At 39.7% G+C, this 26,067-nt stretch overlaps 1 protein-coding gene across 1 annotated transcript in view; it reads right to left on the reverse strand.

Annotated features, from left to right (window-relative positions):
• Positions 1 to 2,027: 2,027 nt before the first annotated feature.
• The window catches only part of RPF2 (ribosome production factor 2 homolog), a 41,828-nt gene continuing 17,788 nt past the window's right edge, over positions 2,028 to 26,067 (reverse strand). Inside the window, exons 7-10 of the mRNA XM_047103162.1 lie at positions 19,501 to 19,600; positions 10,256 to 10,358; positions 3,006 to 3,150; positions 2,028 to 2,220 (exon numbers count right to left, since the gene is read on the reverse strand). Coding sequence (XP_046959118.1) covers positions 2,041 to 2,220; positions 3,006 to 3,150; positions 10,256 to 10,358; positions 19,501 to 19,600 — 528 coding nt within the window. The 3' untranslated portion in view covers positions 2,028 to 2,040. The remainder of the gene's footprint in view (positions 2,221 to 3,005; positions 3,151 to 10,255; positions 10,359 to 19,500; positions 19,601 to 26,067) is intronic.

Raw genomic sequence — 26,067 nt, forward strand, 5'->3', positions numbered from 1 at the left:
CAAGATCCTTCCTGTAGGTGGCTAATGTGACCCATTGCTTTGCTGCATCACTATTTCCCAAAGTGTTAGCTGGGAGTCTGGGGTCAGGCACTGGGGAAGATCTCTGCATTCACTATTTCTGATGCCCCTTTCATGACTCCCCTTCTCCCCACCTATTATCCATTTACTTATAGATGGCTGGATATGAATTATTTTAACTTTTTCTCCCCATTCAGACATAAAATATAAAATGTAAACATCTGCTTCAGATCTAAAACTCTATGGTCTTTGGTTAAATGTATAATCAAGCAATAAGTGTAAATGAATAATAACAGCTCCTTTCTTATGAGAGATATTAGCCATCTGGAAAGGGAAGGGGAGAGGGAAGGCCAAGGAATAGGTTTACAAGGGAAAATATATGGAAGGTAAAACCGAGGCTCTAGCTTTGGCTTAGGTATCAGCAAACTCCCATAAATGTACACACAGGCCCCTGACATGGAATCAAAAACAAAACATTTCCACTTCCTAGAACAATCATAGTTTATAAAGGTTTGTGTTTTTACAACATGGTAGGTTTGCACTTGCATGAAGGAGCTTCTTTACCAGGAACCTAAATTCGACATTTAAGGAAAACAAGTATGCAACACTAGGAGGAGGAAGTGGACAGTTTCTTCCCATTTCCTAGGCACAAGGCCCATCTTGAAGAAAATTTCAAAACAAGCTGTTTGGCTTTGGCTTATTCCTACTTGCTGTGCAAACACCCAGGGCCTTTATGTGACCTTTAGCTCCCAGGGCTACTCAGTACCTAAAGTGCCCTCTGTCTCAAAACTTACCCATTCTCTCCTCTCTCACTTCTAGCCCTACTAACTCTGCCTTTCTTTCACAGGAGTGGGGATAGGGCTTAGTGGCAGAATCTCTTCAGATAACCAATAGTACAACCTAAAATTAGTATTATACTGTATGTATGTAAATGAACTGGAATTTAAATAAAAACTTGAAACAAAAAAACCCAATAGTATGGTAATATGTCAATGATCAGGTACCGGACATGCTCTTAGAGAAATGTTTTAAGACGCAAAGTTAAAGATCTCAAATGAATCTCAAACAGGCAAAATAAAATAACAGAAAGGTAAAAAAACAAAAGTCAGACTATAGGTCTGTGCTGGAAGATGGGGTTCACTTTCCAGGTAGTTCATACTGAGCGTGTATACAGTTCCTTTGGGCCAATTCTACTTTCCATGGCTTCCTCCCTTTATTGAAAGCTTAATCCAGAAATTCTTTAAAATACCAATCATTGTTCTGGAGATCCCTCCTCACCTACCAATCCAATGAGACAGGAGACTTTGCAGGAGGGGGGGGGGTGGGTAGAAGGCAAAGGGAATACCATAACATTGAAAGAAAATGACCCACCAGGATAAGTCTCAAGTAAGAGGCTTGGGATGCTTGGGTGGCTAGGTTGGTTGCGCATCTGATTCTTATTTCAGTTTGGGTCGTGATCTCGCAGTTCACGGGTTTGAGCACCACATGGGGTTCTGTGTTGGCAGTGCAGGGCCTGCTTGGGATTGTTCTTCCCGCCCTTTATGCCCCTCCCCCACGCACATGCTTTCTGTCTCCCTCTCAAAAACAAATGAACATTAAAAAAAATATTTAAAAGGGGGCAGCTGGGTGGCTCAGTTGGTTGAGCATCTGACTCTTGATTTTGGCTCAGGTCATGATCTCACGGTTTGTGGGTTGGAGCCCTGCATCAGGCTCCGCACTGACAGTGCACAGCCTGCTTGGAATTCTCTCTCTCTTCCTCTCTCTCTCTGCCCCTTCTCCACTTGTGCTCTTTCAAAATAAATTTTAAAAAATTAAAAAAATATATATATATAAAGAGGAGGCTTACTTTCAACCTAATTCATAATATTTTTAAGTTTAGGTAAATTTATATATAGTTTAGGTAAATTACCATGTTATAAAAATATACAATAAAATCTTGTAAGAAACTCTGAAATGACTGATGCTTGATAACTCTATTAGGTAAACAGACTACAATAACACTGCAGTTATTGGCTAGTTCCATCAATTTTTTTTAATTCTCTTTGATTTTTTCTCCTGGTCTTCTGTTATCCTTTCTGCAGGTCGCTTCTTCAACCCCTTCATTTTCCTGGTTTGTAGTTTGCTTAGGTCTTGCTTCTGCATATGAATCCTTCCGTAAGTTGTGCCAAAAGTGTCATGGGAGACATTTTTCTTCTTCTTTGGCTACGAAACAAGAATATACATATATATATACATATATACATATATACATATATATATAGGTAATGGTCTCTACTACCATAAACTGGTAAAAATCTAGTGCACAACAAAGGTCTTACTAACAATTTCCATTCGTGAGCTCCTACTCAATAATATAGTCTATAAGCCTACAGACTTTTCTTCCCAAACTTAAGTACATACAAATCACTTAAGGATCTTGTTAAAATGCATATTATAATTCAAAAGGCCTAGGGACCTGAGACTCAGCATTTCTAACAACTCCCAGGTAAACTGTCAGACAACATTTGAAAAGCAATACTATAGACTACACTCACCATTGTCATCCAGTGAGAGAATTTCCTGTGTTTAGCTTAAGGAATTGTGACTATCTAGTCAATCTTTATTGGCATTCCAGAGAAGCCATTTCTACTTGTTTTTCAAAACCATTCAAAAGTCAAACACATTTTAAACAATATGAGTTACACATCCTGTGCTCTAAATCCTCCATCTCCACAACGCCCCACACAATTCTTTCTTGCTGAAAACTGGCAGTCTTGGCTACCAGAAAGCTCTCAGCCATAGTTGATGCATGGTTTCTACAGCTCTTTTATTATCCTTTATGGTTGGCTTATGTGCTTCTTCCACCTTTTCTTTGTTCTGAGAGTCTAATTTTATCTATTTTATCGATCTCTTTCTGCATGTTCTTTAATGTACTATGCTGCTAATCTTTTTTGGAAAGAAGAGTGGAATATACAAATAAATATGGCACCAATCTGCAAGTTATAAACCTTGAGGGCTTTTGGCATTTTCATAGATAATCTGTAAAGATCATCTGACGCCAGATGTGTCCTCCTCAGAACCAGATCCAATGAGGGCCCCATCTCTTCCAATTCAATCCTTGGTGTTTTACAACCAGACTTCTTCAACAGCAACCTTTGTGAAATAGAAAAAAAAAAAAAGAAAGAAAGAAAAATGTTGCTTTGACTTTGATGGAATCCTTATCCCCTCAAATATTTTTGTTCAAGAGAACTACAGTTCCATAAAATGACACCGTCTTTAGGAGGCTAAACTTCTTTTTTAAAATGTTTTTATTTATTTTTAAGACAGAGAGAGACAGAGCATGAGCAGGGGAGGGGCAGAGAGAGAGTGAGACACAGAATCGGAAGCAAGCTCCAGGGTCTGAACTGTCAGCACAGAGCCCGATGCGGGGTTCAAACCCTCGGAGTGTGAGACCATGACCTGAGCCAAAGTCAGATGCCCAACCGAGACACTCAGGTGCCTCTAGGAGCCTAAACTTCTTAAATGCTTTACACATTTAGGCCAAGTACATTCTTTGGCTTGCTGGTTTTTAAAAATCAAACACAAAAGTATACAATACTGTTGAGAAACAGCAAGTGAGATAGACAACTGTTTTAAGAAATGGAATCCTTTGATTTGACTTCTTCATCTTACTTACAGATTTACATAATTATAAAAACATTTTCAGTTGGCCCTTCGAAATGTTATGCTTACATGATTAACAATTCTTATTTCTTTAATGTTTATTTTTGAGACAGAGAGAGAGACAGGGCATGAGCGGGGGAGAGGCTGAGAGAGATGGAGACACAGAATCCAAAGCAGGCTCCAGGCTCTGAGCTGTCAGCACACAGCCTGATGTGGGGCTCGAACCCACAAACTGTGAGATCATGATCTGAGCTAAAGTCAGATGCTCAACCAAATGAGCCACCCAGGTGCCCCAACAATTCTTATTTCTTTAAAGATCCATTCAGAATCCACTTTTGTCCATAGTACAGACATTTACTGATCTCCATAGACTGGAATGAATTTTAAAAGCTTAATATAACAAAACCACAACTTTCTAGATAACATATGTCCAAACAGCTATGGATGTGGAAACAGATAAGGAATGTGGAAACCGGAGGGAGACTAACAAACTCTTTTTGTGAGTCACAGAACAGTCAAGAACAGCTCAAAGACCCGGCGATTATTTGAGCTGACTCAATTTGTTATAGTGGCCAGATCTCCACATGGACTAAAAGAATTGAATGAAAAAAATATTTATAAAAGGTCAAACTTTTCACACCAAAGGTGGAATGAGAGAGAGACAACAAATGACATGAGAGAAGAGAAAGAACGTAAGAGTAGAGCACAGTAAGGAATACCCAAGAGCAAGAAAACACCAGGAAGCAGAAGTGAATGTGCATAATAAGCTCATTAACAGCCCTTTGGGCCCTAAACACGTCACATGCAGACAGTCCACCCATGGGAGGTACATCCACTAGCTGCAAGAAGAGTCATAATGATAGATATGCTGTATCAGATAGTTATTTATACCCAATTGAACAAGACAAAAAGAAAACAAAACGAACACCAGCCTAGGATATGTCAAAAGCAGAAGTGTTAAAAAAAGAAAAAAAAAAAAAAAAGCTCCAATAACAGTACAAGGTAACATGAATATTTTATGGGACTTGAAGGGAGCAAGCAGAGAGAAAAAAGCCAAAACAGGAGCCTTCAGGCCACTCTCTGCATACTGGTTCCAGTAGAAGAGAGTTGAGAGAATGCCTGCCTCAGGCCCACTGTGGGGAAAATACTTTTAGAAACTAAATGGTGATATCAGGGCATCTTCCATAAAAGCTAATTCAAAGCATATGGTAGCAGTGACCATTTAACTCAGTTCTAACACACATACTTCTGCTTTTGCATCCACACTTTCAGTACCTCCAATAAAGGATATTTAAAGCTGAACTCCCATCAAAATATCTTGATTATGGCACAAAAACAGACACACAGACCAATGGAATAGAATAGAAACCCCAGAACTAGACCCACAAACGTATGGCCAACTCATCTTTGACAAAGCAGGAAAGAACATCCAATGGAAAAAAGACAGCCTCTTTAACAAATGGTGCTGGGAGAACTGGACAGCAACATGCAGACGGTTGAAACTAGACCACTTTCTCACACCATTTACAAAAATAAACTCAAAATGGATAAAGGACCTAAATGTGAGACAGGAAACCATCAGAACCTTAGAGGAGAAAGCAGGAAAAGACCTCTCTGACCTCAGCCGTAGCAATCTCTTACTCGACACATCCCCAAAGGCAAGGGAATTAAAAGCAAAAGTGAATTACTGGGACCTTATGAAGATAAAAAGCTTCTGCACAGCAAAGGAAACAACCAACAAAACTAAAAGGCAACCAACGCAATGGGAAAAGATATTTGCAAATGACATATCGGACAAAGGGCTAGTATCTAAAATCTATAAAGAGCTCACCAAACTCCACACCCGAAAAACAAATAATCCAGTGAAGAAATGGGCAGAAAACATGAATAGACACTTCTCTAAAGAAGACATCCAGATGGCCAACAGGCACATGAAAAGATGTTCAGCATCGCTCCTTATCAGGGAAATACAAATCAAAACCACACTCAGGTATCACCTCACGCCAGTCAGAGTGGCCAAAATGAACAAATCAGGAGACTATAGATGCTGGAGAGGATGTGGAGAAACGGGAACCCTCTTGCACTGTTGGTGGGAATGCAAATTGGTGCAGCCGCTCTGGAAAGCAGTGTGGAGGTTCCTCAGAAAATTAAAAATAGACCTACCCTATGACCCAGCAATAGCACTGCTAGGAATTTATCCAAGGGATACAGGAGTACTGATGCATAGGGGCACTTGTACCCCAATGTTCATAGCAGCACTCTCAACAATAGCCAAATTATGGAAAGAGCCTAAATGTCCATCAACTGATGAATGGATAAAGAAATTGTGGTATATATACACAATGGAATACTATGTGGCAATGAGAAAAAATGAAATATGGCTTTTTGTAGCAACGTGGATGGAACTGGAGAGTGTAATGCTAAGTGAAATAAGCCATACAGAGAAAGACAGATACCATATGGTTTCACTCTTATGTGGATCCTGAGAAACTTAACAGGAACCCATGGGGGAGGGGAAGGAAAAAAAAAAAAAAAAAGAGGTTAGAGTGGGAGAGAGCCAAAGCATAAGAGACTGTTAAAATCTGAGAACAAACTGAGGGTTGATGGGGGGTGGGAGGGAGGGGCGGGTGGGTGATGGGTATTGAGGAGGGCACCTTTTGGGATGAGCACTGGGTGTTGTATGGAAACCAATTTGTCAATAAATTTCATATATATAAAAAAAAAAAAATCTTGATTAATGTCTTGTGTTCAGCAGACTATTTAAGACATCAGGGACATTGTATATATAAAAATGTCAAACTAAAAATGTTTCTACCACTTAAAATGCTGATTTTCAGCTAAATGGAAGAGTTGTAGATCTAGAACAGCTCCTGGCATGCCTGACGGATTCACGTTACCCAAGTACCTTTTAATTTATGAAAGTGTCCTCCTAACAGAGTAACCTTTTGAGTGGTGTATATAATTAAGATTTTCTACATAACTACATGTATATAACTACATGTGTTGCCATTTACCAAAGAATTAAGTTACAGTGCCATACTGTCTGTATAGATGATCTTATCTGAATTACTTCACTGGCACATCAAACGGACAGAAATAGAAGAAAACTTTCTCCAGATATCAGTTTTCTACATATGGTTGCTGGTGATACACCTTTAATCCTTTCTCTTTGTTAAACTTTTTATTTTTTAATATTTTTTATAGTTTGTTTTGAGAGAGAGGGCATGAGAGAGAGAGAATCTCAAGCAGGCTCCACGCAGCATGGAGCCCAATGTGGGGCTTGAACTCATAAACCACGAGATCAGGACATGAGCTGAAGTCAGACACTTATTTGACTGAGCCACCCTGGTGTCCCAACTTGATTAAACTTTTAACAATGAAATCCAGAATCTAAAATGATTGAGGAAATGTATTAATAGAGAATTTATAAATGATTTTTATAATCACACTAAGCAAAAAGAAGAGACTGACACTGACCCGTTAAAAACACAATTGAAACCCTTTTCCTTCACCCCCATTCTATTATTCATCTCACACTTTTTTAATTTTTTTAAAGATAGACATTTCAATTCTAGGCCATCATGTCTCCAGCCAAGTACCTATGCCAAGAAGTGTTATACCAATATGCCTTTAATCTCCATCTCAGATCCTAACCTCAAGATTTGTTTTGTTTTGGCTCCCTGTAATCAAAAGTGATATTCAATTCCGCAAGGTTATATACTATAAGACACAAAGACAACCCAGCTCCTTTGCTTTCAGATGGGCTCAAGCTATAAGATATGTTGATGGGTAATTTCTGTATATTTTAAAATACTGTTTGCCTATTTCTTGAGAAAGACTGCCATTACCACTTTTGTTCAAGTTTAATTTCTTTACTTTTCTCCCTTCCATATCCCTCTCTTCTGCTGATATTGTTTTCTTGCCTATAATGTTGTTTGTTTTTTAAGGTATGCTAATACTTCGTTTTGCATGTTTCTCCCCATAAAACCTTACAAATGCCATCGTAAAGGCAAATGTGGCAGTTACTAAAAATTTTATATTCAGAACTTTAACTTTCTAAGTGAATAAAATTCTCCAAGGAATACAAATGATCACTCACATATGAGGAATTAATTACTATACAATATACAGGAAGAGGCCAGTTAACAATATGATTTATTCCCCCAAAAGGTCAGATCAAAGGTTATATTAACACAATTTCATGTTTACACTTCCTTTCATTCAAGAAACTCTAAGCCATTTTATAAAATTAACCTTATTAATCTTCGCAAGTAATGTGTGGTAATGTTAACTATTACCTTGTACCAACTGTTCCAGGTAAAAGCAAAGGCAGGACACAGAAGTGTAGCTCGTAAGAATGCTTAAGGAACCACACGAAGTCAGGCACACTTCTCTGGCATATTCCCACCTCTACCTGCAACTCTTTCCCCCTTATAAAGGAATTACTGTTGATCACAGAGGAGCTGCAGAATTACCAAAATAGCATCGCTACATTTTGCAAAGGAAAAACGGAGGCCCGGAGAAGTGCTCTGCCTAAGTCATGTGGCTAATACCTGGCCCTGAGTCAAGTCACTAGGCTCAGAGGTGATGTTCATTCCTCAGACCACTTCTTTCTTCCTCTCCCAAGTGGGGCACAGCCCCTGCAGGCTAAACTAATCTAGTGATTTTTTTTCTCCACTAGCATCTTGCTCTCAATCACACAATACTTTTTTTTTTTTAAAGATCTTATTTTTAAGCAATCTCTACACCCAACATGGGACTCGAACTCACAACTCCGAGATCAAGAGCTGTATGCTCCACTGACTCAGCCAGGCAGGCACCCACAGTCTATTTTCTATTTTAAATCAACAGCTAACAGGTATTACAGGGCCTATACAAAATACCTGGGGTTAAAAGTTTACTCTAGGGTCTCTGATCTGAAAAATTCAAACCTTTTTTTTTTTTTCCACTAAGGGATGGAAATGGTTATGCCATGCTAACCTAACAGTGATTCCAGTTAATTCTTCTTAAAGTAAGTGGATGGGTAGATATGTGTAGTTACACTGCTAATTTATCCATGTTTCGAAGTCTGATTTACTAATTTTCTGACCATTTTATTATCTCTGCATTTCTTTCTTTACAAATTAATCTTTCTTTTCACTAAATATAAGTTCTGATATAAGTGAATACTTTCTTTGAAACTATTTACAATGAAAGAGTTTTAGATTACTGCTACCCATTTTTCATCCTCAAAGATTTTTATCTTTATATTTTTAGCTCCTTTATGTCCCTAGGGCCTGCTTAACACAAGTTTCCAAAAAGATTCTTTTTATTTAGTGATTTTTCATCTTTCTTGTTCTATAAATTGGAGCCATCTACTTTATAATATATTCTTCATAGCCCCAAAGTAAGTTGGGAAATTCCAACACATTTAAGGGGCTTTCAATCTCAACCAGCTAAAAATGATTATAAAATCCCTAACTACATCTTGCAATCATGTGGATATTTTACTGCATTTTCCCTATTATTATTATCTAAACAAAAGGAAAATAGAAAAACAGAAATGATGACACCAAACATATAGTGAGAAGAATGGAGTTATATCTGACTCAATACAATTGAGACAAAGATGTAAATTATTAACAAAAAAGGTGAATATTTACTTTCATTTGGACATTCATTGATAGAAGCTAGTCAACCAGGTATTTCATCATGAAGGAAAAAAACCAAAATGAGGGGTGCCTGGCTGGCTCATCAGTAGAGCATATGACTCTTGCTTTCAGGGTCATGAGTTCAAGCCCCACGTTGTGGGTACAGTTTACTTTAAAAAAAAAAAAAAAAAAATTAAACCATGGATGAAATGCTGAAGTCCCCAAGTGGCTGCACGTATAGCACAAATGCACACAAGTCACTGTCAACACTGAACTGTCAGTGGCTCTCAGGCTGCACTTTCATACCATAGCTCAAAAACGGGCATCGGTCTTTCATGTACAAAGGAAGGCAGCTTGTGGAAGTCAATATATTCTCTAGGCAAGTGTGGGCTTGATCAGCCAGGGCCAACACTTTGTTATAAATAAGAAAAAAAAAATCATGCTTATCTCAAAAGGCACAATTGTAGCATGTCATTAAGCTTTTTAATGAAAATAAAATCAGAGCGTTAGGATTCATATTTATATTGTGGTAGGGGTAGAAGGGCTAGGCTGAAGAGGGTAAAAGAGCCACTGAATGTGCTCGTTCCATTCAGACTCCAGTTTTTAGGCTCAGAAGACTCAGAGTTTTGAGATTTGCTTTGGCTGGTCTAAGACTTGTGACTCGGTGTTCTAAATCCAGTCAAGAAAAAGAAGGAGATATTGCACAATGAATTAGTGTTCTAAGCTCGGAGGACTGCAGCACCAGATGCTGTGGGGCCCTGGAAAAGCAGGGTTTCAGAGGCAGACGTGAGCAGGGGGATGACACATCTGAGGATCAGCACAGAGCTGCTGTGCCTGCCACTGCTTGTCTGCCAACTCTCCAGACAAACTTCGGACCAAACGCCAATTCTAAGTTCAAGCTCCATAAAAGTCACACTAAAGTGCTGTAGCCCTGGATTCAAGAGTATACTAACAAATGCACTCACTTGTAGCTTCGAAAGTAAATCTTCCCATTCAGTGCAGTGAAGTGCAGAACATACTCTAAACCAGCCAGGCGGATATTTGATACTGTGGGGCCTCTGAAGAAATCTAAAAACAAATTTTAGGTTGTTAAAAAAACAAAAGACAAAAAACTAACATGTTTTTAAATTCAGTTACAGAGAGCTGGACTGTCGATGTTCCATTTTGTGCCACTGCTCACAAAAAAAGATAAAAAGGTGGTACAAAAACTGGTCCCCGAACAATGTCTGAGACTCTCATCCCTTTACCATTTAAGCTCATGACTATTTTTCCGTGTTTAGCTCACTAAACCATGTAATTTTTCAGTTGTGAAGTTCTCCTTCTAAGCCAATGCTCAGCATAAGAGTCCATCACATTTATCATGCATGTTCACTTTCTTACAAATGTAAATCAAAGCATAATTTTTTTTATCTATGAGACAGGTAGGTTAAGATGGCAAATTCCTATAAAAACAGCTGTTCAAACTTTGACTGTTAAATCAAACTGGCCTGTTTTATGGTAGAAGCCAAGACACAAGAAAATTCTAACAGGAAATCTCAATTAAATGAGCAAAGATAGCAAACTAAATTGTTAAAGCCAGAAAAGAACCACTGAGATCCATGAATAGGCTGTTTCCCCACGGGTGGCACATGAAGTGATCTTGAATGATACATAGGCAGAATAATTTACTGTGTATTATTTATCTTTTTATCAGATACCATTTGCCATTCACGGCAGAGACATAAAGTTTCCTTGTAAAAAGAGGAGTCAGTGTAAAGAAACCTCTTCGGAGAACACCACCATAATACTATGTGGACTTGGCTAAAGGTATGAAGGTAGCACGAGAATGAAAGAAGTCTGAAAAACAAGTTTGGTCCCCTCATTTTACAGCCAAGAAGACTGAACCCCAAGAAGGCTAAACATAAATACACAAATAATATTTAGATAAGAAAAAGTTATACATAAAAGTTTATCCAACTTAATTAGGAAGAAATGCCCCAAAGCAAGTGATGTAGTAAACAGAAAAACTCATTGGGTCCCAATTTGTAGCCACCCAGCATTGTCCTTCTCACTTCCGATTAGCTCAGATGAGAAACATCTCCAGTGCATGGACATACACATCCTTTGTTGTTTGCTTTTTTCCTTCTCATGGTTAACTAAAAGAAAATCACTAACGTGTATAAAAGAGGAACTGTGTATGCACATGTATATACCACCCTTCCCTACTCCCCCAACAAAAATCCCTCAAGGATATTTTTATAAACCAAGTATGTACTTTTTCAAAGTAATCTGATCTAAATTTGCATCATAATCAATAAACAGGGCTCCCATTATTTTGTCAAAATCTAACTCTCCTTCAGTGGCCAAGTTAATAAAGTCCCCCTCATTGTGTTGGAAGCACTACTGAAGTCGATCTTTCTGGGGAACAAGATATGTACATTTCAGTTTCCCTGAAGCAGCTTTTGTTTTTTTTTGTTTTTTTTTTAATTTTTTTTTTAATTTTTTTTTATATGTATGAAATTTATTGACAAATTGGTTTCCATACAACACCCTGAAGCAGCTTTTGTAATGTAAATCATACAGCAGGAATATGTGTTTCTTCCATAAGCTTTTAAGAATGCAAAGGAAAAAAATGATGGTAGAAATTTTTTTTTTTTTTTTTTTAATGCTTATTTTTGAGAGAGAAACAGAGCGTGAGCAAGGGAGGGGCAAAGAAAGAGGGAGACACAGAATCCGAAGCAGGCTCCAGGCCCTGAGAGCTGTCAGCAGAGTTTGATGTGGGGCTCGAAACCATGAAGCACAGGGGCGCCTGGGTGGCTCAGTCGGTTGAGCATCCGACTTCGCTCAGGTCACGATCTCACGGTCCGTGAGTTCGAGCCCCGCATCAGGCTCTGTGCCGACAGCTCAGAGCCTGGAGCCTGCTTCAGATTCTGTGTCTCCCTCTCTCTCTGGCCCTTCCCCCATTCATGCTCTGTCTCTCTCTGTCTCAAAAATAAATAAAGGTTAAAAAAAAAAAAAATTAAAAAAAAAAAAAAAAAAGAAACCATGAAGCACAAGATCATGACCTGAGCTGAAGTTGGATGTTTAAGTGACTGAGTCACCCAGAGGCCCTGAAGTAGAAAGTTTTAAAATCACTGGCCCTTTCCTCACACCATACACAAAAATTAACTCATGATCATAACTAAATGCAAAACCTAAAACTCTTAAGATTTCAACAAGAAAATACTAGAAAAAGTCTTTGTGATGCTGCTGAGGTAAGCAAAGGCTTCTTAAAATACAGGAAGAACATACCATTACAGAAAAAAAATGTAAAACAGACGTCACAAAAATCAAAAACTTCTGCTCAGGACACCTGGGTGGCACAATCACTTAAATGTCTGACTTGAGCTCAAGTCATGATCTCACGGTTTGTGAGTTCGAGCTCCACGTTGGGTTGTCTGCTGTCAGCACAGAGTCTGCTTTGGATCCTCTATCCCCCACCCCCCCCAGCTCACATATTCTCTCTCTCTCTCTCAAAATTAAATAAACGTTAAAAATAAAACAGGGAAAGCTTATTTTAAAACAAAACAAAACAAAACAAAACAAAAACCTTCTGTTCTTTGAAAGACATCAGTGAAAAAAAAGGCAAGCCACAGATTGGGAGGAAACATTCAAAGACTGTATCAGACAAAGAGACAAGGACTTCCCTCTCCCTCTCTGCTCCCCCCTCCCCCCACACACCTTATTCCTTATTACTCAAGAAGACAAATAACCTCCAAAAAAAAAATAATAAGGCAAAGATTTGAATAGACACTTCACCAAAAATATATGAATGGCCAATAAGCACACAAAAAGATGTTCAACATCATTAATCATCAGAAAATGCAAATTACAACTTCAACAATAGCACTACTTTATTTTATAGAAATTTTTTAGAAATTTTATAGAAATTATTTAGAAACACATACTATGAGCATACAATATTCGTTAGAATAACTAAAATTAAAAAGGATGGTCTACCAAGTATTGGCAAGGCAGTGGAACTGGAGCTTTTCATACACCATTGGTAGGAATGTAAAATGGTACAACCGTATTGGAGAACAGTTTCTTAAAACGTTAAACATACGCTATTCAAATGACCCTACCATTCCATTCCATTCCATTCCATTCCCAGCTAGGTATTTACCCAAAAGAAATGAAAACATATGCCTTCACAAAAATCTGTATATAAATGCTCACAGCAGCTCTACTGATCAAAAAAAATTTTCTTGAAAGCGAGGACAAGCAAGGGAGGGGGAGAGGGAGAGAGAGAATCTCAAGCAGGCTCCACGCCCAGCCCAGAGCCCAACGTTAGGGCTCAATCTCACGACCCTGGGATCATGACTTGAGCCGAAATCAAGAGTTGAATGCTTAATCGATGGAGCCACCCAGGTGCCCCAAGAAATGAAATCATATGCCCTCACAAAAAATTTGTATATAAATGTTTTAATTTTTTAATGTTTATTTATTTTTGAGAGAGAGAGAGACATAGCATGAGAGGGGGAGGGGCAGAGAGACAGAGGGAGACAGAATGGGAAGCAGGCTCCAGGCTCTGAACTGTCAGTACAGAGCCTGACTCAGGGCTCGAATTCATGAACCATGAAATTACAACCTGAGCCAAAGTCACACAGTTAACTTAAGACTGAGCCACTCAGGTGCCCCCTGAATATAAGTGTTCATAGCAGCTCTACTCACCAAAATTTTGATCTAATCAAAAGCTGGAATCAACCTAAGTGTCCACTGACAGATGACAAAATAAACAAATTGTGAAACAGCTATAAATGGAATACAGTTCAGCAATAAAAAGAAATGAACTGATAGATCCAACAAATCTCAAAACAAGCTGAGTGAAAGAAGCCAGACCAAAAAAAGTACATACTGTAGTGTACATACTGTGATTCTATTCATCTAACGCTCTATAAAATGCAAACTAATCCATAATCACAGAAAGCAGATTAATGTTTGCTTAGAATACAGAAGTAGGATAGATTGCACAGGGACACAGGCTAATTTTTGGGTGTAATAGGTTCTGTACCTTGACAGAAGTGGTGTTTTCACAGGTGTATTACATATGTCAAAAACCATCAAATTTTAAATCTTTAAATATGCAGACTTGCTTTTATGTAAAGCAGATCTCAAAAGTTATATAATTTAAAATTAAAAAATTTAAAGTAATCCCTAAAAACTGAAAACAAATGAACCTGCATACTGAGCTGAAGGCATAATCATACAGAAAAGAACTATTTCAAGTGACTTCAAAACAGTGATTTGACCATATATTCTTAGCAGGATGTATTTTATAGACAAAAAGAACTGCAAAAAACCCCAAAAACAACACAACAAAACCTTCAACTGCACTCAATATTCACATCATCAGTAGTAACACTGTATGGTAGGTAGTACAGTATAAAAGAAATCCATACTTGTGTTGGATCACTGAGAACCTGGATTTTTTCATGGACGAAAGAAGGTACGTATGTGAAGTCAATGAAGTTAAGATCCTTTGGTCCTAAATTTAAGTTAGAAGTTTCAGTATGAACTCAGATACATTTTATCTTAACAAACAAATCTTAATTCACAGTTCCATTCTCTAAAAAAGCCTACAATGACCAACCACAAAACAATCCCTGGCACCCAAACTGTGGTTTCTAAAATAATTTCTCATTTTAAAAATGTTCATTCAGGGTTGGGGCACCTGGGCGGCACAGTCAGTTAAGCGTCGGACTCTTGACTTTGGCTCAGGTCATGATCTCACAGTTTGTGAGTTTGCGCCCCACATCGGGCTCTGCACTGACAGCCCAGAGCCTGCTTGGGATTCCCTTTTCCCTCTCTTTCTGCTCCTCTGCACATGTGTACACTCTCTAAATAAATAAATAAACATTAAAAAATAAAAGTTCAGGGCTGTAGGGGCGCCTGGGTGGCGCAGTCAGTTAAGCGTCCGACTTCAGCCAGGTCACGATCTCGCGGTCCGTGAGTTCGAGCCCCGCGTCAGGCTCTGGGCTGATGGCTCGGAGCCTGGAGCCTGTTTCCGATTCTGTGTCTCCCTCTCTCTCTGCCCCTCCCCCGTTCATGCTCTGTCTCTCTCTGTCCCAAAAATAAATAAACGTTGAAAAAAAATTTAAAAAAAAAAAAAAAGTTCAGGGCTGCTTAAACAGCTGATTGCAGGGCTGGAGCAATGAACATGTAAGAGGAGTCTGAAACATGGAAACCTCACCTCAAAGGGGCAATGAATTAAAATGTGTAGAATCTCAGAACACTGCCAAAAAAGCTGACCCGAAACTGGGCAGGAATGATGGCTAAGGTAACAAGAGAGATACTAATGAGTAATGATAAACATAAAAACCTGGTTAAATACAAGTAAGGGGGTGGAGAAGAGGTAGAAGATGAATTGGTTATGGTCAGAAGGAAAGCCCCAACTTGGATCTTTTTTCCAGCGGATCAATTCCAAGTAAAAATAAGATCTCACGTGTGGCTATGTCCACGAGTAAACACATCGAGAAAGGGGACAGAAGGTTACGATGTGTTGACAGGAAAGACCAGGGGATCCACAGTTAGAGAACACAGCAGATCCTGATTCTGCCACTTACTAGCTCTTCAATTGGCCTCAACTTCTTCATCCACAATATGGGAATAATATTATCATAATATACTGAATGTTTGCCCCTACCCCCTTGCCACTCTAAATTAATGTTATAAGTCCTAACCCCTAATGTGTTTGAATTTGGAGATGGGCCTCTGAGGAAGAAATTAAGATTAAATGAGGCATGCCATAAGGGTGGGGCCCTGGTCCCATAGAATTAGTGTCCTTATAAGAAGAGACCCTAGAAAGCTGACCCCCCCCCCGCCTCCACCTCTCTTCCCTTCCCTTCCTTCCTCCCTGAAGGAAAAGCCAGGAGCACAAAGCAAGAGCTGGCAAGAATCCTCATCAAAAATTGTGATTTTGCACTTTCAGCCACCAGAACTGTTTGTTTTTTAAGCCACCCAGCACATGGTATTTTTTACAGCAGCCCAAGCAGACTAACATGATTGCCTTTGTAAAGCTATAGAAAGAGTCAAACATAATAAATTACCTGACCTACATGATCCCACAGTTTTGGGATCGAGCCCCATGTCGGGCTCTGCTCTGACATCACGGAGCCTGCTTGGGATTCTCTTTCCCCCTCTCTCTCTACTCCTCTCTCTCAAAATTAAAAAAAAAAAAAAAAAAAAAAAAAAGATGCACTAAATCTAAAAATAGATATACTGATTTTCTATAAGGAAAAGCAACACCACTAAGATTAAATAGAAATCTAGATAGTATTTAAGAAAGCAAAACAGAAGCAAAAAAAATTTAGTTCAGCATGAACTAAATGCGCACCTGGCATAAAAACACTGAAGTTAATAACTTCACTTTTCTTTCTAGCCAATTACCAAAAAAAGAGAACTTCCTACAAGGATGGAAGCCCTTGATAACATTCTCTTTCCCCACCGCTCTACTTTACTTCATATGAACACAAAACATACACCATGGAGTCTGCAGCTGGCTTACTTCATATTTACATTGAAAACACAACTGCCCTTGGGACCTGACAATCTCACTTCACTCCTCTACCTTCCTTCTTTCCCCAGATTCCTTTTTTGGTTTTCACTCCCTCCCCATCACCACTGCATTATGTGGTTATTCTTGCCCTCTAGTGGAAGCACAAAATAATCAAGTTTTTATGAAAACCAATTATACAAAAGCAAATGAAAGCCTTCTGTTATAACAAATATATACTGACAATTAACAATTATTATGGAACAACTGGAGGGAAAAAGGCAGAAAATCTGGGCCAATGGAGTACAAGTAATCTTAGCTAAAAACCATCCTTGATATTTTGGGGTATGTAATTTTGAAAAAAGGAAATGTTGGTCATTGTGTTTCATGTATGATTTTCTTTTTTTAACTCATCAAAAATTCAGGTAAGAACCTATAGCAAAGATTGCAATAAGTCAATTGAACAGACATCCAGATGGCCAACCGACACAGGAAAAAATGCTCAACATCACTCATCATCAGGGAAATACAAATCAAAACCACAATGAGATACCACCTCACACCTGTCAGAATGGCTAACGTTAACGACTCAGGCAACAACAGATGTTGGAAAGAAGGCAAAGAAAGAGGATCTCTTTGGCACTGCTGGTGGGTTTGCAAGCTGGTGCAGCCACTCTGGAAAACAGTATGGAGGTTCCTCAAAAAATTAAAAATAGAACTACCCTACTACCCAGCAATGGCACTACTAGGTACTTATCCAAGGGATACAGGTATGCTGCTTCGAAGAGGCACATGCACCCCAATGTTTATAGCAGCACTATGGACAATAGCCAAAGTATGGAAAGAGCCCAAATGTCCATGGACTGATGAATGGATAAAAAAGATGTGGGGTATATATATATATATATATATATATATATATATATATATATACACAATGGAGTATTACTCGGCAATCAAAAAGAATGAAATCTTGCCATTTGCAACTATGTGGATGATGGAACTAGAGGGTATTATGAGAAGTGAAATTAGAGAAAGACAAACACGATATGACTTCACTTATATGAGGACTTTAAGAGACAAAACAGATGAACGTAAGGGAAGCAAAAATAATATAAAAACATGGAGAGAAACAAAAGATAAGAGACTCCTAAATATGAACAACAAACAGGGTTACTGGAGGGGCTGGGAGAGGAGGGATGGGCTAAATGGGTAAGAGGCATTAAGGAATCTATTCCTGAAATCATTGTTGCATTCACATGCTAACTAACTTGGATGATAAACAGATAGATAATTAATTAATTAATAGGGGCGCCTGGGTGGCTTGCTTAAACATCCGACTTTGGCTCAAGTCATGATATTGTGGTTCATGAGTTTGGGCCCCGCGTCAGGCTCTGTTATGACAGCTCAGAGCCTGGAGCCTGCCTCCGAATTCTGTGTCTCCCTCTCTCCCTGCCCCTTGCACCCCCCTCAAAATTAAACATTAAAAAAAAAATGAAAAAGGGGCGCCTGGGTGGCGTAGTCGGTTAAGCGTCCGACTTCAGCCAGGTCACGATCTCGCAGTCCGTGAGTTCGAGCCCCACGTCGGGCTCTGGGCTGATGGCTCAGAGCCTGGAGCCTGTTTCCGATTCTGTGTCTCCCTCTCTCTCTGCCCCTCCCCCGTTCATGCTCTGTCTCTCTCTGTCCCAAAAATAAATAAACATTGAAAAAAAATGAAAAAAAAAAAATGAAAAAAAAATGAAGGGGACTTGTGAACACATAGGAAAGAATGTAGTCATTACATAAGTCCTTAGGAACTAGTGTAGTTCACCAAGAATAACTCATCTATAAGACAACCTTACAAGGTTGTGAGAATAAAACAATACATATAAAGCACCTAGTATATGCTTGGCATTTAGGATCGATCATTAAGGATAATAAAAAAAAGCTGTTGGGAAGTCACTGAAAGTTTTCTGGGAAAGAAACTTGATCTGAAACTTGCAAGAATGGAAGAAACTAGGTAAACGAGAACAAAAATCAGAAAAGACAATAGGAATGTGTACAATGTATTTTTAATAAGCCACTTTAAATGGAAAAAAGAGGAAGGAAATTGGGAGAGATAAAAAAAAAAGTTATAAGGGGTTAGAGTCTAAAAAACCTTGCCTATCAAGACTAAGAAAAATAGAGGTTTTTGAGTTGGAAGTGGATGATATACAACAATCTTGAAAATGGGTGGAAGCATTTTATAAAGTGTAAAATGTTTCATATATTGGTTGACAATGAAGTTACTATAGCATCAAAAAATAAAAATGATCAATGCATTATAACATCCATTAACTCTCCCTTACTGCTAGTGGGGAATAAAGAAAATAATGAAAGGGTGCCTGGGTGGCTCAGTTGGTTAAACGTCCAACTTCGGCTCAGGTCATGATCTCGGGGTCCGTGAGTTCAAGCCACACGTTGGGCTCTATGCTGACAGCTCAGAGCCTGGAGCCTGCTTTGGATTCTGTCTCCCTCTCTCTCTGTCCCCACCCCCACCTCAAAAAAAAAATAAAAAAAAATTTTTTTTAAAAAAGAAAATAATGAAAAGGGGGGGAAGAAAGGAAAGAGATCAAAAAGAAAAAGATGTATATATACAGTGAAGTGGCAAAGTGCCACCAATGACAGTCTTAGATTGCCTACTTGAGCAAACGTGTGGAGAAGTATTAAAATACTTACCAATAAGAAGATTTTTTAGCCTTCTGTAGTCTTCTGTTACATCAAAATCATCACCAGCAAATATTAACATGGGTTTTGTTCCCTCAGGACATTTACTATTCTATGAAACAGAAAAAAAATTATAATTATAAAATTATCAATTCTAAACTATTTATAAGTTGATTTTAAAGTAGTCAATTCTGGGGCGCCTGGGTGGCTCAGTCGGTTAAGCGGCTGACTTCGGCTCAGGTCATGATCTCGCAGTCTGTGAGTTCAAGCCCCGCGTCAGGCTCTGTGCTGACAGCTCAGAGCCTGGAGCCTGTTTCAGATTCTGTGTCTCCCTCTCTCTGACCCTCCCCGGTTCATGCTCTGTCTCTCTCTCTGTCTCAAAAATCAATAAATGTTTTAAAAAAATAAATAAATAGATTCTGGGAAGATGGCGGCGTAGGAGGACGCTGGGCTCACCGCGCGTCCTGCTGATCACTTAGATTCCACCTACACCTGCCTAAATAACCTAGAAAACCGCCAGAGGATTAGCAGAACAGAGTCACCGGACCCAAGTGCAGACGAGAGGCCCACGGAAGAGGGTAGGAAGGGCGGCGAGGCGGTGCGCGCTCCACGGACTGGCGGGAGGGAGCCGGGGCAGAGGGGCGGCTCGCCGGCCAAGCAGAGCCCCCGAGTCCGGCTTGCAAAAGCGGAGGGGCCTGACGGACTGTGTTCCGACAGCAAGCGCGACTTAGCGTCTGGGAGGTCATAAGTTAACAGCTCTGCTCGGAAAGCGGGAAGGCTGGAGGACAAAGGGAGGGTGAGCTGCGGAGCCCCCGGACGACAGAGCTCAGTTTGGCGGGGAACAAAGGCGCTCGCCAGCGCCATCTCCCCCGCCCATCCCCCAGCCAAAATCCCAAAGGGAACCGGTTCCTGCCAGGGAACTTGCTCGCTCCGCGCGAACACCCAACTCTGTGCTTCTGCGGAGCCAAACCTCCGGCAGCGATCTGACTCCCTCCGGCTGCCACAGGGCCCCTCCTGAAGTGGATCACCTAAGGAGAAGCGAGCTAAGCCTGCCCCCCCTGCCGCCGTGCACCTTGCCTTCCCACCCCAGCTAATACGCCAGATCCCCAGCATCACAAGCCTGGCAGTGTGCAAGTAGCCCAGACGGGCCACGCCACCCCACAGTGAATCCCGCCCCTAGGAGAGGGGAAGAGAAGGCACACACCAGTCTGACTGTGGCCCCAGCGGTGGGCTGGGGGCAGACATCAGGTCGGACTGCGGCCCCGCCCACCAACTCCAGTTATACACCACAGCACAGGGGAAGTGCCCTGCAGGCCCTCACCACACCAGGGACTATCCAAAATGACCAAGCGGAAGAATTCCCCTCAGAAGAATCTCCAGGAAATAACAACAGCTAATGAGCTGATCAAAAAGGATTTAAATGATATAACAGAAAGTGAATTTAGAATAATAGTCATAAAATTAATTGCTGGGCTGGAAAACAGCATACAGGACAGCAGAGAATCTCTTGCTACAGACATCAGGGGACTAAGGAACAGTCACGAGGAGCTGAAAAACGCTTTAAAGGAAATGGAAAACAAAATGCAAACCACCACGGCTCGGATGGAAGAGGCAGAGGAGAGAATAGGTGAACTAGAAGATAAAGCTATGGAAAAAGAGGAAGCTGAGAAAAAGAGAGATAAAAAAATCCAGGAGTATGAGGGGAAAATTAGAGAACTAAGTGATACACTAAAAAGAAATAATATACGCATAATTGGTATCCCAGAGGAGGAAGAGAGAGGGAAAGGTGCTGAAGGGGTACTTGAAGAAATAATAGCTGAGAACTTCCCTGAACTGGGGAAGGAAAAAGGCATTGAAATCCAAGAGGCACAGAGAACTCCCTTCAGACGTAACTTGAATCGATCTTCTGCACGACATATCATAGTGAAACTGGCAAAATACAAGGATAAAGAGAAAATTCTGAAAGCAGCAAGGGGTAAACGTGCCCTCACATATAAAGGGAGACCTATAAGACTCGTGACTGATCTCTCTTTTGAAACTTGGCAGGCCAGAAAGAATTGGCACGAGATTTTCAGGGTGCTAGACAGCAAAAATATGCAGCCGAGAATCCTTTATCCAGCAAGTCTGTCATTTAGAATAGAAGGAGAGATAAAGGTCTTCCCAAACAAACAAAAACTGAAGGAATTTGTCACCACTAAACCAGCCCTACAAGAGATCCTAAGGGGGACCCTGTGAGACAAAGTACCAGAGACATCACTACAAGCATAAAACATACAGACATCACAATGACTCTAAACCCGTATCTTTCTATAATAACACTGAATGTAAATGGATTAAATGCGCCAACCAAAAGACATAGGGTATCAGAATGGATAAAAAAACAAGACCCATCTATTTGCTGTCTACAAGAGACTCATTTTAGACCTGAGGACACCTTTAGATTCAGAGTGAGGGGATGGAGAACTATTTATCATGCTACTGGAAGCCAGAAGAAAGCTGGAGTAGCCATACTTATATCAGACAAACTAGACTTTAAATTAAAGGCTGTAACAAGAGATGAAGAAGGACATTATATAATAGTTACAGGGTCTATCCATCAGGAAGAGCTAACAATTATAAATGTCTATGCGCCGAATACCGGAGCCCCCAAATATATAAACAATTACTCATAAACAGAAGCAACCTTATTGATAAGAATGTGGTAATTGCTGGGGACTTTAACACCCCACTTACAGAAATGGATAAATCATCTAGACACATGGTCAATAAAGAAACAAGGGCCCTGAATGAGACACTGGATCAGATGGACTTGACAGATATATTTAGAACTCTGCATCCCAAAGCAACAGAATATACTTTCTTCTCGAGTGCACATGGAACATTCTCCAAGATAGATCATATACTGGGTCACAAAACAGCCCTTCATAAGTTTACAAGAATTGAAATTATACCATGCATACTTTCAGACCACAATGCTATGAAGCTTGAAATCAACCACAGGAAAAAGTCTGGAAAACCTCCAAAAGCATGGAGGTTAAAGAACACCCTACTAACGAATGAGTGGGTCAACCAGGCAATTAGAGAAGAACTCAAAAAATATATGGAAACAAACGAAAATGAAAATACAACAATCCAAACGCTTTGGGACGCAGCGAAGGCAGTCCTGAGAGGAAAATACATTGCAATCCAGGCCTATCTCAAGAAACAAGAAAAATCCCAAATACAAAATCTAACAGCACACCTAAAGGAAATAGAAGCAGAACAGCAAAGGCAGCCTAAACCCAGCAGAAGAAGAGAAATAATAAAGATCAGAGCAGAAATAAACAATATAGAATCTAAAAAAACTGTAGAGCAGATCAACGAAACCAAGAGTTGGTTTTTTGAAAAAATTAACAAAATTGACAAACCTCTAGCCAGGCTTCTCAAAAAGAAAAGGGAGATGACCCAAATAGATAGAATCATGAATGAAAATGGAATTATTACAACCAATCCCTCAGAGATACAAACAATTATCAGGGAATACTATGAAAAATTATATGCCAACAAATTGGACAACCTGGAAGAAATGGACAAATTCCTGAACACCCACACTCTTCCAAAACTCAATCAGGAGGAAATAGAAAGCTTGAACAGACCCATAACCAGCGAAGAAATTGAATCGGTTATCAAAAATCTCCCAACAAATAAGAGTCCAGGACCAGATGGCTTCCCAGGGGAGTTCTACCAGACGTTTAAAGCAGAGATAATACCTATCCTTCTCAAGCTATTCCAAGAAATAGAAAGGGAAGGAAAACTTCCAGACTCATTCTATGAAGCCAGTATTACTTTGATTCCTAAACCAGACAGAGACCCAGTAAAAACAGAGAACTACAGGCCAATATCCCTGATGAATATGGATGCCAAAATTCTCAATAAGATACTAGCAAATCGAATTCAACAGCATATAAAAAGAATTATTCACCATGATCAAGTGGGATTCATTCCTGGGATGCAGGGCTGGTTCAACATTCGCAAATCAATCAACGTGATACATCACATTAACAAAAAAAAAGAGAAGAACCATATGACCCTGTCAATCGATGCAGAAAAGGCCTTTGACAAAATCCAGCACCCTTTCTTAATAAAAACCCTTGAGAAAGTCGGGATAGAAGGAACATACTTAAAGATCATAAAAGCCATTTATGAAAAGCCCACAGCTAACATCATCCTCAACGGGGAAAAACTGAGAGCTTTTTCCCTGAGATCAGGAACACGACAGGGATGCCCACTCTCACCGCTGTTGTTTAACATAGTGCTGGAAGTTCTAGCATCAGCAATCAGACAACAAAAGGAAATCAAAGGCATCAAAATTGGCAAAGATGAAGTCAAGCTTTCGCTTTTTGCAGATGACATGATATTATACATGGAAAATCCGATAGACTCCACCAAAAGTCTGCTAGAACTGATACATGAATTCAGCAAAGTTGCAGGATACAAAATCAATGTACAGAAATCAGTTGCATTCTTATACACTAACAATGAAGCAACAGAAAGACAAATAAAGAAACTGATCCCATTCACAATTGCACCAAGAAGCATAAAATACCTAGGAATAAATCTAACCAAAGATGTAAAGGATCTGTATGCTGAAAACTATAGAAAGCTTATGAAGGTAATTGAAGAAGATTTAAAGAAATGGAAAGACATTCCCTGCTCATGGATTGGAAAAATAAATATTGTCAAAATGTCAATACTACCCAAAGCTATCTACACATTCAATGCAATCCCAATCAAAATTGCACCAGCATTCTTCTCGAAACTAGAACAAGCAATCCTAAAATTCATATGGAACCACAAAAGGCCCCGAATAGCCAAAGGAATTTTGAAGAAGAAGACCAAAGCAGGAGGCATCACAATCCCAGACTTCAGCCTCTACTACAAAGCTGTCATCATCAAGACAGCATGGTATTGGCACAAAAACAGACACACAGACCAATGGAATAGAATAGAAACCCCAGAACTAGACCCACAAACGTATGGCCAACTCATCTTTGACAAAGCAGGAAAGAACATCCAATGGAAAAAAGACAGCCTCTTTAACAAATGGTGCTGGGAGAACTGGACAGCAACATGCAGAAGGTTGAAACTAGACCACTTTCTCACACCATTTACAAAAATAAACTCAAAATGGATAAAGGACCTAAATGTGAGACAAGAAACCATCAGAACCTTAGAGGAGAAAGCAGGAAAAGACCTCTCTGACCTCAGCCGTAGCAATCTCTTACTCGACACATCCCCAAAGGCAAGGGAATTAAAAGCAAAAGTGAATTACTGGGACCTTATGAAGATAAAAAGCTTCTGCACAGCAAAGGAAACAACCAACAAAACTAAAAGGCAACCAACGGAATGGGAAAAGATATTTGCAAATGACATATCGGACAAAGGGCTAGTATCTAAAATCTATAAAGAGCTCACCAAACTCCACACCCGAAAAACAAATAACCCAGTGAAGAAATGGGCAGAAAACATGAATAGACACTTCTCTAAAGAAGACATCCAGATGGCCAACAGGCACATGAAAAGATGTTCAGCGTCGCTCCTTATCAGGGAAATACAAATCAAAACCACACTCAGGTATCACCTCACGCCAGTCAGAGTGGCCAAAATGAACAAATCAGGAGACTATAGATGCTGGAGAGGATGTGGAGAAACGGGAACCCTCTTGCACTGTTGGTGGGAATGCAAATTGGTGCAGCCGCTCTGGAAAGCAGTGTGGAGGTTCCTCAGAAAATTAAAAATAGACCTACCCTATGACCCAGCAATAGCACTGCTAGGAATTTACCCAAGGGATACAGGAGTACTGATGCATAGGGGCACTTGTACCCCAATGTTCATAGCAGCACTCTCAACAATAGCCAAATTGCGGAAAAAGCCTAAATGTCCATCAACTGATGAATGGATAAAGAAATTGTGGTTTATATACACAATGGAATACTACGTGGCAATGAGAAAAAATGAAATATGGCCTTTTGTAGCAACGTGGATGGAACTGGAGAGTGTGATGCTAAGTGAAATAAGCCATACAGAGAAAGACAGATACCATATGGTTTCACTCTTATGTGGATCCTGAGAAACTTAACAGGAACCCATGGGGGAGGGGAAGGTAAAAAAAAAAAAGGACGTTAGAGTGGGAGAGAGCCAAAGCATAAGAGACTGTTAAAAACTGAGAACAAACTGAGGGTTGATGGGGGGTGGGAGGGAGGGGCGGGTGGGTGATGGGTATTGAGGAGGGCACCTTTTGGGATGAGCACTGGGTGTTGTATGGAAACCAATTTGTCAATAAACTTCATATAAAAAAAAAATAAAATAAATAAATAAATAAATAAATAAATAAATAAAAATAAAGTAGTCAATTCTTACACAGTGATTAGTTTTCATATTTTAACTGTCCTAAAACTATATTTATGAATACTGATTAAAATCTAAAGATTTAAAACTACAGTTGCAACTTTTTTTTTTTTTTTTAAATACTTTTTTTTTTTCTTCAACGTTTATTTATTTTTGGGACAGAGAGAGACAGAGCATGAATGGGCGAGGGGC

This window comes from Lynx rufus, unplaced genomic scaffold, assembly GCF_022079265.1.
Source record: "Lynx rufus isolate CCGP_SWC_20201006 ecotype Redwood Valley unplaced genomic scaffold, mLynRuf1.p SCAF_6, whole genome shotgun sequence".
Taxonomy (NCBI): Eukaryota; Metazoa; Chordata; class Mammalia; order Carnivora; family Felidae; genus Lynx; species Lynx rufus.